Source organism: Taudactylus pleione, unplaced genomic scaffold (assembly GCF_031769625.1).
Source record: "Taudactylus pleione unplaced genomic scaffold, aTauple2 ptg000015l, whole genome shotgun sequence".
Classification (NCBI taxonomy): Eukaryota; Metazoa; Chordata; class Amphibia; order Anura; family Myobatrachidae; genus Taudactylus; species Taudactylus pleione.
In genome coordinates, this window is record NW_028284417.1 from 35,108,225 (window position 1) to 35,126,518 (window position 18,294).

At 41.4% G+C, this 18,294-nt stretch overlaps 1 protein-coding gene across 11 annotated transcripts in view; it reads right to left on the minus strand.

Annotated features, from left to right (window-relative positions):
• Positions 1-3,019: 3,019 nt before the first annotated feature.
• Positions 3,020-18,294, minus strand: part of USP45 (ubiquitin specific peptidase 45) — a 293,573-nt gene continuing 278,298 nt past the window's right edge. For all 11 annotated transcript variants that reach the window (XM_088472232.1, XM_088472241.1, XM_088472266.1 and 8 more), the window contains exons 14-18: positions 16,686-17,352; positions 12,316-12,413; positions 7,643-7,729; positions 6,619-6,754; positions 3,020-3,234 (exon numbers count right to left, since the gene is read on the minus strand). In XM_088472232.1, the coding sequence (XP_088328358.1) occupies positions 3,104-3,234; positions 6,619-6,754; positions 7,643-7,729; positions 12,316-12,413; positions 16,686-17,352 (1,119 nt within the window). In that variant the 3' untranslated portion in view covers positions 3,020-3,103. The remainder of the gene's footprint in view (positions 3,235-6,618; positions 6,755-7,642; positions 7,730-12,315; positions 12,414-16,685; positions 17,353-18,294) is intronic.

An 18,294-nucleotide genomic window follows, 5' to 3' on the forward strand; every position in this document is an offset into this window, starting at 1 on the left:
ACTAATTAAGCTAACTGGAAACTTCCAATTGCTTATTTAGTCATAGAGGTGGGGGGGGAGGGGTTTGGTCTTAGGGTTTCTCAAGAAGTCCCAACAAGTTTTCCTCAAAATATTGATTTTAGGAAGAATTAAAAAAAGCAGTGTTCCTTTCTATAGAAATTGCTGTATCTAATTTTCTCGCAGGCAGTTTTTCCTATTCAAAAAAAAAAAAAAAAGAAAAGCCTTGCGGCTGCAAGAAAATCCCCGCACCGCAAGTTTTTTTAATTTTTATTTCACTTGCATTTGGATATGCTCCTATAATTGTAGTCATTGTATTTTGCATGTGGTAGCCTAAGCATTTCCCCATTTCTGGAAATATTTGTGTTAGCTCTGTAACCAGGATGCTCTATCCATGCAGTGATGAACAGGTGTTTTGTAGAGATGCATGCTGAAATTGAAGCATAACACCCAGGAGAGGACACACTAGCATTTAGTACCTGTCAGGCAAGGTATAGATTTCGACTCCACACAGGGCTCTTTTATAAAAAAAATATTGTGTATGACCAGATTGCTCCCTTGAGTCAGTAACCTTGTCCAATATGCCAAAGAAAAGAAAGAACACTCTCTTTTTGGGCCACTTTGTATGTCAATCAGTATGTAATATAATTTACCTTTTTATTATACAGATGTGTCCTCATACACTTAGCCCTATAGTTCTCAAACTTTTTTGAACGAAGGCGCCCTAGAGAATCAGCATTGTTTTCATGGCACCCCTAAGCCAAAAGTTTGAATTTGAGAAATTCAGAAAAAATGTAGTGAAGTATTAAAGTAAATTGTGCTTACCTGTCATCTTTAGGTTGTTATGTGGTGGTGGACAGGTTTGTGCTTCTGTTTGTCCACATATTTACATTACATTGACCATAAATAATTTGATTTGGTGTTGGACCACCAACCTGAGGCACCCCTGCAAGTGTCCTGAGGTACCCCAGGGTGCCACGGCGCACAGTTTGGGAATCACTGACCTAGCCTCAATACACCATGCAGCACGAGTAAGACCCCAGGTCCCGTGCGACTCTTCTTGTGCTCAGCGTCTTTTTCACCTGAAAATGTCTTAGTCACAATGTGATGTGATTAAGACGCACCAGAAGACTGCGCTAATTAAAATTCTATGCATATCTGTGTGCAACAGAGTCTGTATATGAAGCACAATGGAACTTGGCATGGAAAGGAGCCGCAGCACCGTAGCACTTTGTATACAGGTTCAGACTAAGTCACACATAAATATACAAGTGTTACATATCAAATTAATCAGTGCAGTCTCATGGTGCATCTTAGTCACATCGCATTGCGAATGAGACACAATTTTGAGTGAAAAAGATGTTCGGCGTAAGTTCTAGTCCTATGGGACCTGGTACGCTGAGAGGGCATTTTTGGCAAGACTGCAGCAATAGTGTACTTAGTCATATAACAGGAAAACATACATAATGGAATTTATCAATGAAATGCTCCTCAGAGAAACATAAATGTATACACCGAGTAAGTAGTCTCAAATGTTATGACAGTTTACACAGAAAAATAGGCGAAATATGTGATGTGACACTGATAAATAGAGATATTTGGCTCTTATAAGAAGAGTCATTCAATAGTGTCACAAAATCAAAAACAATCTTATGGTTGTAAACATAAATGAAAGTAACACCCTCTGCTAGTCCCTTGAGAAATAATTAGCTACTCTAAACCTCATATGGAATAAAGTCTTGTGTAGAAGATGTAAACAAACGTAGTTTAGTTGTTCGATATCAAGGGAGTTGGTATAAATCTGTGTAGTGGAGCAGGTTGGATATAATAGAAAATATAAGTATAGATTCTGCTCAGCATTGTCTCACAACATAACCACAGTAAATATGGATAGTGTAGCAGAGAATAATATGGATACAATGGGGTCAATCCAATTGCACCGCATCTCGCACCCCTCGCGACCCGCTCCCAGCCCGAATTTGCACAATTTTGCTCAGCGTTCTATGGGGCTGCAAGCACTTTTGTGCAAGTTCGGGATGCTGTTAAATGCGGCTGTTGTCGCAAGATCATTGCAAACAATTGGATTGACCCCGATGTATCAAAAAGTTTTTGAATAAACACGTAAAACAGATACTTTGTACATAAACTGAATAAGAAGAGGAATTGTGTAGAAAGAAGAGAGTAAAGCTGAAACTTGTCCTGGATGTGTGAACACAAAACAGGGTTCTAGTGCAACATACCCCAATGAGAGTGCACTAAAGAGAGAGAAAAGAATCTGGAAGTAGTGGTAGCTGTATGTGTGCGGTAATAAAGAGATCAAACCAGTAAGCTCGAAGGGTTCCATCCGTGCACAGACCAGGATCATGTGATCGTTTCGCCTTCAATCAAGGTGTTTATAATTAGTCCAAGGAATATTTCCATGACCTATCCTTTTATCATGTCATACTTGACTGGATAATAGACTGACAAATATCTCGGCCAATCACTAAGGATGGCTATAAACCAATCCGAAGTTAAGATACTATGATTGGCATATCAGCCAATCAGCTTGTGTCTGAGGCATCACTCATGTGATAGACCAGCTATTCTCTCGCCTAATGCTTTTCCTAGTCAATGGAGCGTGTTGCAACTTAAAAACCAAGTATTTGTGCGCCAGGGAGTGTATACTCAGTTAATGATAAATATAATTAAAGTGGGGGTGCTAGTATAGCAGGATCAGAAAAGAACTACAGTATTAAGTGCTGTAAGTTAGTCAAAATAGTGAAATAGTATATTTATATAAATAAATTAAAAGAAAAAGTTTCTACTGGCTATTCTACATGGATATAGTCTAGAAAGTATGCATTTGAGTTTCCTAATATCCATGTAATTCAAAAGTGAGTACTAATCATAGATACATCTTTAGAAAAAATATATGTACACATTATTATGAAGAAACAGTTATTTTAACAAAAAAGTAGATAAAGTGATTTTTGCTGTAGGGATAAGATGAATGGTAGAAGAACTGACAGACAACACTAACTGAAAATTCAGTTCTTTAATGCAACTGATCTGTAATGTAAAATCCAATCTAGGATATGGCCCTGACACAAAGTGTAAGAACATATTACTCCAATCGTTCATAAAACAAAAGATATGCCTGAGAACTCGGCACTCTAGACTCGGAAACCATTTGCACATGTGTGTCGCTGACATATACCCACTGGCTAGAAGAAGGTCCTGCTCCATCCTTTAATACTGCAAAGCAAACACAAAAGTCAGTATTAATATAAAACATCAAAACTTAACCAACACAAGCAGTGTAAGTCTATATAACATAGAATATACAAAAGTTTACTACAGTAGCTGACATTCTCCATCTCTAATATTTATTCCTTCTCTTCTTTGAAGTATCCTTAATCCTGCTTCAAATTCTACATTTTTGTGACTTCCAATATTTTGTAATTTTTGTTTTACGAAAAATATTTCCTTATGTAGCCTCTCTAGCTTTGTCATCCATAATTAACCATTTTTAAAGTACAAACTCCACCTGCTTTTCAGCTGTTGCTTTTGTATTTTTCTCTGATTTTTTTATTGGGTGTATGAAAATATGACAGCTGAAAATATACTTAACTCCAAGGACACAGGAATACTGCAAGATGCAAAACAAAGTCAATGACTGTGATAAAATTAACCTTAGGAAAATTATACATTAGACAAGTGGTGGGCAATAAGCGACCCTCCAGCTGCTGTTGAACTACACATCCCAGCATGCCCTGCAACAGTTTTAACTTAGCCAAATAGTAAAACTGTGGCAATTAATGCTCTGCCTTAGACACTAACTCAGTGGTTCCCAAACCTTTTTGTATCACGGCACCCTAGAGTATCAGCTTTGTTTTCACGGAACCCCTAAGCCAAAAGTGTGTTATCTAGAAATTCAGAAAAAAATTGAATAAAGTAAATTGTTCTTATATGTCATCCTTAGGCTAAGTTATGTGGTTGTGGACAGGTTTGCGCTTCTATTTGTCTACATATTTACATTACATTGACCATAAATAATTTGATTTGGTGCTGGGCCACCAACCTGAGGCACCCCTGCAAGTGTCCCGAGGGACCCCAGGGTGCCACGGCGCACAATTTGGGAACTAACTGAATGCTCAAGAGAGGAATAAACTCAAACATGTTTACAACCACTAAGATGTTGCACCGTTGTTCAGAGAGACTCAAGATAAAAGCATTTTTTTATATGAAAGAATTATATATCTATACTACTTGCGCTGTTTCTCCCTTTCTGCACTTCTCCATATACATACACACACACCCTTACACACACAGACTTACATACACACACATATACTGTACATAAACACACACACACGCACTTACATACACACACATATACATACACACACACTTACAAAGACACACATATAACTCATTAATTGATTCTGACCAGGCTCCATCTAGCAGCAGCTCCTCGTGTAGTCTGGGGACAAAGCTTGTGACTGACATGCTCAGAACCCGGGGGAAGGGGTGGCCACCACACTGCCTGTCCGGCTCTAAGCACTGTGACTGATCTCACTAAAGCTGGGTACACACTAGATTCTATGTCGTCCGAATCCGCGGATCGGGCTGACATATCGGGCATATTGTCTAGTGTGTACCCACATGCATGCTCCCGTGGGTCATTCATCGGGGGCGTTCTATCAGCCTGCTTGCAAAGCCAATAGAGCCAGCCAGCTGCCGACGCCGGCAAGGTCAATGGTGACGGTGAATGATATACCGGGCAGTTGTTCACTGTATAGTGCAGTGTGTACTGCCCACCCAATATATCATTCATTGGCACCACCGGGCGTTGCATTGGCGTGTCACTAAGAGCGGTATCTAATTAGCCTCGAACATTGTTTGGGCGCTAAGTGATCCCCGCGATTGGCGAAAAACGGGGATTATTCCCCAATTTTCTCACCCTATCCTATTATTTCGGTCTAAATAATAGGCTAGTTCTCCCGAAAACACATAGGTGCCACTATAAGCTCGCGGACCTGTGTGTTTTCGCCTTTTTTCAGGTAAAAAAACAGCAATTATTGTGGATCCTTTTTCGGGACACATCAGGTCCCGAAAACGCCCCCCTACCCCCGATAAATGTCGGCGTCAGGCCGACTTCGGGGCTAATTGGACAGCCCCGGAAGAGGTAATTAGCTGCGGTAATTTACCGCGACTAATTGGATATTGGCCTAAGTGTGTACCCAGCCTGAGAGTGCGGTGCTGGGCCGGAGGAGGCGGTGCCTGGGAGGACGGCTGCTGGCAGTCTGTAACAAAAAAAAATGTTTTTTTCTTCCCCATCAATGATGTCAGTCTCCTGTGGGCCTATGTTTAATGGGGGTGTGGAGCTGCAGCTCCATCTGCTCCATTGTTAATCTGGCCACACACACACACACACACACACACACAATAGATCACTTAGGCAGCATTTTTAGGCAACAGATCTGTATGTTAAGATAGATCAGTAGGTATGTGCTGAATAAATTGTGCTAGTAGTAAATAGCATATGAGCTAAGGGTTGATGTTATAATGTACATCAAATTTGTAATAGATGCACTTCGGTGAAATCTTTAAAGATGGTATTTCATCTTGTTCTGTATTGTTAATGTAGTTGGGATTTCAGTAAACGGTATTTTTTAATTGTCGGTATTTCGTCTTGTTCTGTATTGTTATTGAAGGTAATTCTTTGCTGTTGGTAACGTGTGGTATCGGTAAAGTAATGTCTGTATTTCAGTCATCGGTATTACTGTTAGGTTGTCGGTATTTGCTGTTGTCGGATTTTGATCTTTGGGTATTTTGTTATCGTTGGGAAACCATGATTGTCGGTTTTGTTGTTGTCGGTTCTTCATACTAATCGGGGTTTCAGCAGTCCTCTTTTCAATGTCTGTATTATAGCCAGCGGTATTTGAACTAGCGGTATGCCAAACGTATACCATGTTAACATGGTGAAATGCTACCACATTTTCTGTCTTGTCTGATGATCTTGATTTTCAGAGGATCATTACCAGGGACTGCTGTTGATTTTAGTCCACACACCCTGCAATATCAGGCCAGTTGGCCAGTATTGATTATGCTGGGCATACACGGCAAGATAAAATGCCTGTCAGACCGACAGACATTTTATCTAGCCGGCTGCCAGCCGCAGATGTCGCCGGCATACACTGTGAGAGAAATCTCACAGTGTATAGCCCGACATCCGCGCTCCGCCCCCGGGGGAGGAGACATTTCCCTGTTCCTTCCGTAGGAAGGAACACAGGAAATGTCTGTCTGTCGGCCGCGCTGGGCATACACTGCCCGATGCGGCCGACAGTTACCGGGTAAATATCGCATCGGACGGGCATGCTGGACAATCCAACATGCCCGACCGAGCAATATTTAACCCTCGGTCGCCTCCCCCCACGCTACAATTATCGCAGCGATCCGCCGATATCGGGCGAATCGTCCCGATAATTGCAGCGTGTATGGCCAGCATAAGTGATATTGCAGTACATGCGGGTAGCTGAAATATAAAAATAAGAGGTGCGAGTAATTGCAACATTCTCTCCATAATCACTAACTGATTTACAACATAAAAATACTGGCCGGATGAATGTTTATTACCATTGTTGGTTTGACATGTTTCTTTAGAAGGTATTCTGATCTTCACATATGCTACATAGTGTCCTTCCCTCATTGACCCACTGTGCTCCACTATTCCATAAAGACTGTACAGAACACATCTCTCTTCTAACACATTCTGTTTGTGAATAAAAATAAAATAAATTAATCATTAGGTGTATTCATGCAAAGATATTTTTTTCTGGTATGATAAAATAAGATAATCTCTACACACAACAACATCATCTAACTAGGCTATGTCTGTGACAAATAGCACCTGTAATACCAAAAGGCATGCATGAGAAAAGAAATATACTGTATCTTCCACCAAGGAAAATACATAAAAATTATTACAGAACTTGACAAGTAGTTTGAAATTACTGTTATTACATGAAGATCAAATAACCATTTCACATACTGTTAGGTACAGACAAACAGAGACACTCATTAACCTCCAATGGTGTAATGAATACTATATTATTATTATGGCGCTTTCCTGTTGCCTGATGGGAATAGACATAGGCTGATGCACTCATTGAGCAACATAATTTGGAGACTCAAAATTATGTCTGACTGGTTTACATTATCAATGGATCAGGCCACATGTGCATTAATCAATCTGGTATATGCCAAAATCGGATAGCAAAGTCACCATATGCACAGCTAGTGTAAGTTTGTTGAATGACACAAAAATTGGTCTTTCTGAAATAACTGACCATGAAGCACTCAAATGCTAAGCACAACATATATAATACAAAATATCTCCAGTTAGTAACTCTTTGTATAAAATAACTTACTGTGTAGTTTAGGTCCCTTAATGATTCCTGTTAACTAAACTTATTTTAATCACCTTAACTGTGAAATGATTTCAGTTAAATTGAATACATGTTGACCCATCACTATATTGAGCTATCTTGTCTTAATTAATTCTTGCCTATTCAGCACTGTGCTGGAGCATATGTCTATATGCCACAGAATAAAATAACATGCACAGATGGAGCTGAATTCTATGAAGAAAATGCCATGCCTTGCATGTTGCCGAACAAAATGGCGCCAAGTCCAATATGAAGGGAAAGTCCACATGCCTATTGATTTTCCGTAGTGTTAATCCATTCTGCAATAAAACATATTTGATCATTACTACTGATTACTGGCCAAGGTAAGTTGACTACATCTACCTAAGGTACAGTATAAATACACAAAAACAAAACTGTGGTGCTTAATAATGATATCTAAACAAAAAATAGTGACTCAATCTTCCAGATGCACTTCCTACCATGAGGATTCGGGTCAATTAATTTAAAGCTGCAAACAAACTGGAAAAGTCTTAAGGGTGTAGTTATTAAGCAGTGTTAGGAGACAGAGTTAAAAGTGATAAGAAAGTGATAAGGTGCCAGCCAATCAGCTCCCAACTGTCATTTTTCAAACACAGCCTGTGAGATGACAGTTGGGAGCTGATTGGCTGGCACCTTATCTCTTTTCACTCTGTCTCCTAACACTGCTTAGTAAATAGACCCCTTAGTGCTGTGGGAATACCGTGGAGTAGTGACTGTATTGGATCTGGACATTGTGGATCCTACCTGTTGCAGTGGAAGTAGCAGAGTGCTCCTCTGAATAAATCGACATTTGACAACTATATAATTATGTTGAGTACATGGTCTATTTCTTGTTGTAATATACCTGAGAATATTGGATTTTACTTTTTTGAATAATCTGGGTTGGAAGGATTTCTGTAGATATATCAGAAATGCCTGAAATTATATGCCTGTGGTACATGTGTATGTATAAAATTATATATATGGCGCAAACATATTCCGCTGCGCTTTATAGAGAAACCAGTTAATCTACCAATAAGTTTTTAGATTGTGGGAAAAAACAGAGTACCAGGAGGAAACCCATGTAAACACATGGAGAACATACAAACACCACACATACAGGACTTGGTGGAAATTGAACTCAGGAGTTGAGTTATATGAGGCTGCAAGATGATCATTGTGCCACCATGCTGCCCTAATATATACACTACCAGTCAAAAGTTTTAAAACACACTAATTTTTTCCAGTTATTATTGAATTTACGCAGTTTAGTTCCTCAGTATACTCTGAAAATTAAGCCAAGTACAATAAAAATGAAATCATAAAATAATTTTCTCTCACAAAATGTAATACAAAATTTTGACTCATTAAAGTCATTTGCAGATATAACTGCCAAGCACACTGGTGGCATTCTTTTAATAATGTAAATGAAATATTGTTCTGGAAGAAATTCCTGCAATGTGTTGTACTTATAGGTTGTTTTTCTTTCACCTTTCTGTCCACTCTTCTTGTTTCAAATCAGCTTTGAGTTTAAGGCCCGTATTAAATTTGGAGCGAAAAGTCGAGATCGGCGACATTTCGCCAGGCGGAAAAGTATTGCCGTGTTCAATTTCAAAGACTTTCCGCCTAGGCAGAAAGTCATGCAATGTAATCGGCGAAAAAGTTTTGCTTGTGAATAGCAGGCGGAAAATACTGCAGAATTGGGGTTATTGGGGTGCAACGTTGCGGGAACCCCCGTGCAGCCTTAGGACAGTCCCCCAAAGGTAAACTGCTTCAAAAAATTCTTAAAAAAATACTTACCCCAAAAAATTACTTTCATTTTGGGGGCAAAAAAAAATAAGTTGAGGGAGAAATTTAAAAACTAGCGAAATAGACTCCAGGGGGGTCCCCAAGTATTCCCCAGGTGTTTTTTTATTGCAGGTGTTTGCGGCAGGTGGATTTTTCACATATTATTAAATGATACTTTAGCAACTTTAAAATATGCTCCTCCCCATTTTAAGGTACCCCAATTTTGCAGGGACTAGTTATTTTCTCCTGAAAAAAACAAAATGCTATTCTTCACCACTTATGCAAATACGTAAAACAGCGCCTACCGAGACCATTTAAAAGCATCAAATACCTTCAGCAGGCCAATTTTGGGGTATCCATAGTGATTCTCCATGTCAGTGCATCTTTTGGTGGGTGCCAGGCTGATTATACCATTTTGGAGAGGACTTTCCGTCTGTTCAAGTATCGCCGGGTGCCGTTTTTACGTACTTTCATATTGAATACGGGGAATCGAGGGGGGCGCGCAAAAAGTTTCCGAACCCAAAACACGCGATATAGGTGAAAAGTCCACCAGGCAAAAAAGTATAGTGGGTGCGAAACATATTGAATATGGGTCCAAGTCTGGAGACTGTGCTGCGTTTTCCATGATTTGAAGCCTATTGTCTTGTTCTTTTCTTTGAAAGCAGATCTGATATAGCCTGGAGGTATGTTTTGGGTCTTTAACTTGCTGTAGGCCAACTTTGACCATCTAGGAAGAGATCAGAAAGTATTGCATGACCATAAAAATGCTGTGGAAGTTCTTTTGGTTCAGGGTGTCAGTCACTCTGTGCAAGTTGTTGACAATTAGCCCCAGACTATCACACTTTTTCCTCCATATTTGACATTTGATGTCACAGCGGTTTATTTATATAAAATACCCATACTTTTAATAGTAAAAGATGGGGTGTTTTGCTATTAAAAGCATTGTCCTTTTAAACTTTGGGCTTCAACACGCCGGGAAGCCAAAAGTTGCCCCTTAGTAATAAACCTCACACACCTAGGAATCATGCTTTCACCCACTTGATGGTGTACAAAAACCTGTGATGAAATAAGATTTTAAATTTTTCATAGTTTTTAACCGATTATTTGTTCCCAGAAAAAGGCATATTTTGTTCTAACTTTGAAATGTACATTATTTTTCAGGTTTTGCTAAAGTAAATTGCTAACTTGATTTGGGAGTGTTGTAAAACTTTGACTGGTACTGTAGTTTGTGTGTGTACAGGTTGAGTCTCCCATATCCGAAATGCTCTGGACCGGGAGCATTTTGGATATTGTGTTTTTTCAGTTTTCAGAATACCTGAGGTCGGGGTCGGATGAGTGCTGTGGGAGTCTGGGAGTGTCACAGGAGGCCCAGCGGGAGTCGCGGGAAGGTCCGGCGAGTGCCGCAGTGGGTCCAGCCTGTGTTGCCGGTGTCACAGGAGGCTGGACGTATGCTGCAGGGGGTCTGGCGGGTGTCAGAGGGATTTCCGGCAGGTGCAGCGCAAAAGGGGGTCCAGTGTTTGCTGCGGGTGTAACAGGAGGCTGCAGGGGTCCGGTGGTTGTCACTGGAAATTCCGGCGAGTGGATTGGGTCTGGCGGGTGCTTCGGGTGTCACTGGAGGTCGGGCATATGCTGCGAGGATATCCGTCGGATGTCGCAGAGGTCCGGCGAGTGAAGTGGTGTCTGGAGTGTGCCGTGGGGGAGATCCGGCACGTTGAGGAGAAGAAGAATCATATTTTTTGGTGAGAGAATGCCTCTGAAGCCACACCCACCTTCTAGTCATTGGCCATTGAGACTAGTGACGTCATGCCCCGAAATATTCCGGTTTTTGGAATATTTTGGTTTCTAGAATATACGGTTATGGGAGACTCAACCTGTATATACACACTATAAAATCGCTTCTGCCAACATTTTTTTTATTTCAGGTATTCTGGTTTTATTGCTTTGCATAGGGGCCCTGTCGCAAGAGTAGCCCACGTGACCAGCAGCACTATACAGACTGGTGTCAGCAGCACGTTCACCCACCGCTCACAACAATGTCACTGCGTGCCCCGTGCATAGACTGCTATGTAGCCTATCCTATTAAAGTGAACACGGGCCCACAGCACCTCTCCCCCCCCACCCCTTACCGGCCACATGTATGGTGTCACACCTATCTACTGCATTGATGAATATAAAACTACTGTACGAATGTTCATGAAAACTGCATCATTTGTAATGGAAACACCTAGAAATAACCTGCACTTTGCTTCATCTCGATCTGACAAGGTAAAGCTGAACAGTAACCAAAACAATTTTTTTGCCAACTTGGAACAAATAGACAGGCTATTCTTATATTAGTATGTATATATATATACACACACACATATACACACACGTGTTTACTGTATATATAAATATCTATATACATATACAAATAAAGACAAATGTATATTTATGTATATATACATTACAGGGGCATTTTAAGAGAGGAGGGGGCCCATGTGCAGCCTCCGTTTGGGCCCCTCCTCTCTGACGACGGCTCAGCGGCGCACTGAGCGCTGTAGATTCTGGCTTCATGCCAGAATCTACAGTGCATGCGTGAGTCTCTGGGAAAATGGCGCCCACGCCTACTTTCCCGGGAACACTTTTTCTGCGCATGCGCAGATCACTGGGAAAATGGCCGCCGCCATTTTCCCACTGAGCGTTTGCTGCTTTACAGCGCCGGTCCGGCGCTGCGGAGCTGCACTTCGGGAATCGGCGGAGAGGTAGGTAAATTAACTATGGGTGCAGGGTGTGCAGTGTGGGCCCCCCTGGACCCGGTGCCCAGCACAACCTGCACCTATTACATGGACGCCCCTGATACATTATATCACATGTATGTGTATATCTACAAGCCTGGTCATTTTAAACCTCCTGCATACCGCAGTTTCCTAATGCTGCAATACTTGAAATGAGATCTTTGTGATATAATTTGTAGCTGCCAATAGTAGTGGTAGCTACGGGAGTATTTCACCAGGAACAATGTCTACATTTCTCTACCCACAGTTCTCTTTCATGTTTGTGCACCTTAAATATGAGACCATTAACATTTTTTCTACAAATTGATCATGCAACATACCTGACAGAACCTTTTTAAATGTAGAATGAGATTGGCTGGTGCTGCAGAAATCAAGAGCTGTTTTCGAGCGTTGGTATATACACTATCTTGCTTTTCCTCTAGGTGTAAAACAAAAGATAACAATAGATCACATAACAAACACTTTGTTGTCATACAATACACTGACACGAAGGCTAGTGGTCCTACTTACAGAAGACTGACAAACAATCTTGAAAAATGAAGTTTGCTAACTCAGTAAAAATCACCAGTTACAGTATGTTATATGTAAAGTATACCAGTTGCAATATGTACCTCAAATCTTTTACTGCAGCGGTGGCCAACCCGCAGCTCTCGAGCCACATGCGGCTCTTTGTTGTTGTGATGCGACTTGGCTACAATAGCCACCGCAGACCCCCATTGCAACTGTAAACGCTTCTTTAGCCTCTGATTGCTTCAGAGGCCAGCGTTCCCAGTGATGCAGTGCGTGGCGATGTGAGGATCCAGCCAGCGGCAGCCGGAGCCCTGAGAGCGTGGAGTCGGCGATGCGATGAGGTTAAGTCTGGGGGCACTGCATATGAGGCACAACTACAGGGGCACTGCATATGGGGCACAACTACAGGGTTCACTGCGTAAAGGGGCACAACTACAGGGGACACTGCGTAAAGGGGCACAGCTACAGGGGGCACTGCATATGTGGCACAACTACAGGGGGCACTGCATATGGGGTACAACTACAGGGGGCACTGCATATGTGGCACAACTACAATGGGCACTGCATAAGGGGCAATACTACAGGAAGCACTGCATATGGGGCACAACTACAGGGGGCACTGCATATGGGGCACAACTACAGGGGGCACTGCATATGGGGCACAACTACAGGGGGCACTGCATATGCAGCACAACTACAGGGGGTACTGCGTAAAGGGGCACAACTACAGGGGACAATGCATATGGGGCACAACTACAGGGGGCACTGCATAATGTGTATGACTACAGGGGGCACTGCATAAGGGGCAATACTACAGGAAGCATTGCATAATGGGCACAACTACAGGGGGCACTGCATAAGGGGCAATACTACAGGAAGCACTGCATAATGGGCACTACTACAGAGGGCATTGCATAAGTGGCATTCAGAAATGATTGAAAACAAGGATTGTCAAAAGTCCCACTAATAAAAAAATTACAGCAAAGAAAAAAGTTAAATAAAAAATTATATTAGGAAGATTATGTAAATTGTGTATTTTCAATGTACTGGGCTCGCCCCATCGTGATTTAAAATTAGAGGTGTGACACAAGGTCATGCTCCTGCAAATGTCATACCAAAGGCGTGCGCACAAAACTGGGGCGTGGCTTTGTGACATGATATCGGCTCTTTAACTTGACTACAGATTTTTTTGGCCATCCCTGTTTTACTGCATCAAATTCTGTAAAAGCAGATGCATCAGAATGATCAGATGAGCACTCCAAATAACAGATTTGTAGTGGCAAATACAGGGACACATGGCTGCCCTCCTCTTTTCTAGTGAGAAAATAGAGAAGCGTGGAAAATCATGATCCAGTCACATGGTCAACAGTGAATGTCAACATGGTTCAACAACATCAGAATGTCGACATGTTTACAATGTCAACATCAGAAATGTTGACTTGTAAAATGTCGACATTCTCAAAATGATGAAGGTTAGGTGCCTCCAGGAGAGTTACGGTTAAGCTGTGGGAGGACGACAATGTTAAGCCAACATTTTATCATGTGGACATGCTAAGCATGTCCACATGCTGAATGCCGACATTACGACCATGGCGACATTATCATGATAAGTGTCGACCTAACATACCATATCCTGGTAGAACATTCCATGAATTTTGGCACTGACATCCAATAACCAGTAACTTTATAAATTTGAAAGACAAAAACTGCTTAAAGGGGTATAGAACTTAATGTAAGATTGTCTTTATGGGTCCATTTATTTATGGGAGATAACCCCTTTTTTCCAGCAAAAAACACCAAACATATTCAAAACATCAAAGAGATGCCCCGCCGGAGAAACTACTCATCGTGTTTCTACCTAACAAGGATCTTCCTACATGTACCACTGCAATCCTCTTATCTCTACCATCTCAAGAGTGTGATAACAGGTCAGCTTGCTTTATTTTATTTTTGCTTTTTAAAATAACATTACAATAGTATTTAGTAATTTATGCTACTTAAATTCAGTTACATAATGCTAAAAAAAATAAATAAAAAAAAATTATAAAGCTGGCTTACTAATGCACAAATGCAAGCAGACTGGCCACCAAAGTAGTAGTAGTTACTGCTGCCAGCCATTATCTCCAGGGAGCTGATTATCACTAGATTATTTGCATTTTGTGGTGATAACTGATCTTCTATTGTTTTGGTTGAAAAGCTTTATTATCGACACAACTTCATAAACAGACCCTATAGTCACAGATACCACAAACAGTCAACACTTGATTGCAAAGTCACAGTTCATATAAAAGAGCTAATAGCATTTATAAATCTAGCAGCTATAATTCTAACCGTTGCTATGTTTTGTTTTTTTTTCTCCATCTCCCCACCCCTCTTTTTCTCTTGAACTCACTCTCCTAACCCTTTTCTCTCTTCTCTATCCCAACACTATCTCCCCATCTATCCTTTTCCCTTTCCCACTGTCTCTCTCTGTCAAATACTTGCATACTCTCCCGGAAAGTTTGGGAGTCTCACGCTTTTTTGGATAGTCCCCCTCACCCCCGGATGAGTGGCTGGATCTCCTCTATCCCGCTCACTTCCTAGTAAAGTTAGGGCTGGCCATCGATGGTTAACCACAGATGGCTGATGGTTTTGACATTGATGGCAGAAATCCAATTGTTCTCCACCATCGATAGCACAGAGCCCCCAATGTGTTTTTTTTTTAGCTACGCCACTTGACGCGACCCATGAATCCCCACCCCCATCCTCTGACTGGCCCATTACCCAGTGACTAATATAGCAGGGGTCACCATTGGTGGGACAAAGTCCTCTCTGATTCCCAGTTGATGGTTTCATACCATCGAGGTAAACTACCAATGGTAACATCAATGGCTAGACCACGGATGGTCAACTCTAAGTGAAATGGGCAGGATGGGGAGACAATTGCCGGAAATAGCGGGTCCATAGAGGGAGAAGAGCTAAAATGCTGTAAATCGTGTAGTTTTAGCTACTCCCCCTCCCCACAGACCCGTTATTTGAGGCATTTTGCCGAGCCACGGCGTTATGAAGTGAGAGTCCGGCCTCAGCTGCTTCTCCTCTCCGAGGCTTCTCCCGGAGAGGAGAAACCAAAATTGGGCAAGTATGCTGTGTCACCACCCCCACAATCTCTCCTGTGCATCACTGACATTGGGGGCAGAGCCAGATTACTGTAGGGCTCTGAAAAAGCGCCCGCAGTGGCGTGAAACGCGTTAGAGAGAACCGGAGCTAAGTGTAGAAGCATCCTGCACCGATTCATCCGTGTCTGCTATACACAGCTCGGACGCTGAATCACACCGGCGGTAACGCAACAACCTAATCCCCGGCTGGTGTTTTGACTGTGATCTACGGTGGACTGGAAGTCCTTAGAGGTAGGGTTTAATAGGGCTAACATTAGCAACCAGCCCACACCTCCTGGACTATAGCGTTCACTCTCCGTTTAATGGAGTTAACATCAATTAACCACCAAGCTCTCAACTTTGCCCAAAAGGGCAGTAAACAATGTTTTATTCTATTATTTTATCTGCATGTTTTATACTTTCTCTTATTTTTCATTTTTATTTTATTAGCGCTCGTGCAATTTGTTTTTAAATAAATCACAGATGTCACAAAGATACAATACCACCATATTAAGGTTAATATATGTAATTTGTATGATAATAAGTAGCTTTAAAACCACAATATTATATTCTGACCAAAAAACGAATAAGCCATTTTATAGCATATCGGCACAAGGTTTGTATACCATAACTTACAGTACTGTATAATGCTAAGAAAATCTTATTGACTACGGAGTAGTATACAGCATCTTTGTCATGGGGCTATCTGATATACAGTAATAATAGCAGGTGTTATTGCAGATGAAAGTGGTCAAAAGCGTAGATTAAGGGGGGCTCTAACATCAGTTTCTAAAAACTGAAAAATATATATTATTTTTTTTTACTTATTTTTTAATATAGACACACACAGAAGAAACAGAGGCCTGAACCCATTCCACTGACAGAAATGTATACAATGTTTTGTTCATCATTGATAGTGCAATAGAATTGCAGTTTAAATATGACGCCGAAGTGAGACAACTTTACCTAAGAATATATTATGTATTATGTTTGTGACAGCTGTCACATAATACAACACAATAGAAATACTAGACAACATGGATTACCAGCAGGATGGGTTTTCCTCTGACACTTCATTCTGTTGTCAGTGCATTTCTCACACAGCAGTTTGTTGTTCCCCATCAGGAGCTCTACAGATGTAAACTGGTAGAGGCAGGACTGGACAGAGCATTCCTTGGAGCTGGTTATATAGCCCTGGGAGAGTGTTTGGAAAGCAGTCTGTGGTTTCTGGGACAACACACAATTTGTAAGAGAACAAGGCTGACTGACTGTGCCGCTGACAGGCACATCTTCACAGGAGTCCATGTCCTCTTCCATAGGATTCAGGCTGAGCTTGGAAAAAGCCCCACTGATAGCATCATGAGCAGAATATGCAAAATTGTTGTTATTAGTTGGGAGGCTTTCTACAGTGATATGCTTCTTATGATTGCTAAACTTTCCATTTATCTCAATCTGGATTGATGAATTCTCATACTCTGAAGCCTCACTATCTGCATCTCCACTGTTCTCCAGCTGGCTCTCACCGCCTCTCTCACTGCCATCTGATTGGCTGCCAGTGTATACAATCCTGGAAGTATTTGCTTCGGGTGCAAAATCATCGTTTTGTGTGGTATCCATTTCTGATTTCTCATTGCCTGCTTGTGTTATTACAAAATTTCTGTTGTCATCAGAAGCGGATTTCAGGTGGAGTTTCTGTCTTTCATTCAACGGATCCTAAAATGATTTAATGTGGTAGTCATACGTGCAAAGTAGGCAAACAAATAATATAACTTAGGCCCTCATTCAGAGCCGCTCGTAAGCGGCCGCTCGTTCGTTATGAGCGATGTTTGCACATCTGCGCATGCATACGGATTGTAATACGCATGCGCGAACCAGTCAGTGCGGCTGAAAATTGTTTGTTCGCTAAATAGCGAATGCCTGCTACTTTGAGTGACAGGAGGAGGCGTATGTGGGTGGTAACAGGGGAAGGTGCTTGAAAACGGGGAGTGGAATTCAGAACGCAGGCGTGCTTAAAGGTCAAAACGGGCGTTTTAAGGGAGTGCATAATTAATCCAGCAGCGTCATTGACCACGTCACTTGGTTTTTTTTAACTCAGAACTGATCGCAAAATAGCGGTTGAAAAAACCAACCACAAGAATAGCGAGCAGTTCATACCCTGGTCGATGTACTCGATTAATCTAATAAATAGCGGACATGACGTATGGTGCGAGCGGCCAGGGGGCGTATTTTTCAAAATTACAACCGCACGTTTTGCTCGCTCGTTCAGACTTAGAGGCGTGAACAGACCGCAAAGTGCGAACGGTTCATTTGAATAGCCACCCCTTTTTATAAAACGAACGACCGCAAATAGCGAGCGGCTCTGAATGAGGGCCTTAATTCATAAGCGTACACTTCATTTAACATCAATTAAAATCAACATATACAAATACTAAAACCTTTTCTAAAATGTTCTGTAATCGAGTACATCATTTCATAAATGATTTCACATAAATGTTTTAAGCACAGTTACTGTATACTGCACAGTATAAAAATCAAACAATTATCACTTTTGCACCTAGATACCATGTTATTAAAAATAAAAAACAAAGCCAGTTGCTATGTTGGAAAATATTGGGGTGCTTCATCATCAATAACAGTGGTCAACAAGGTTCAGGC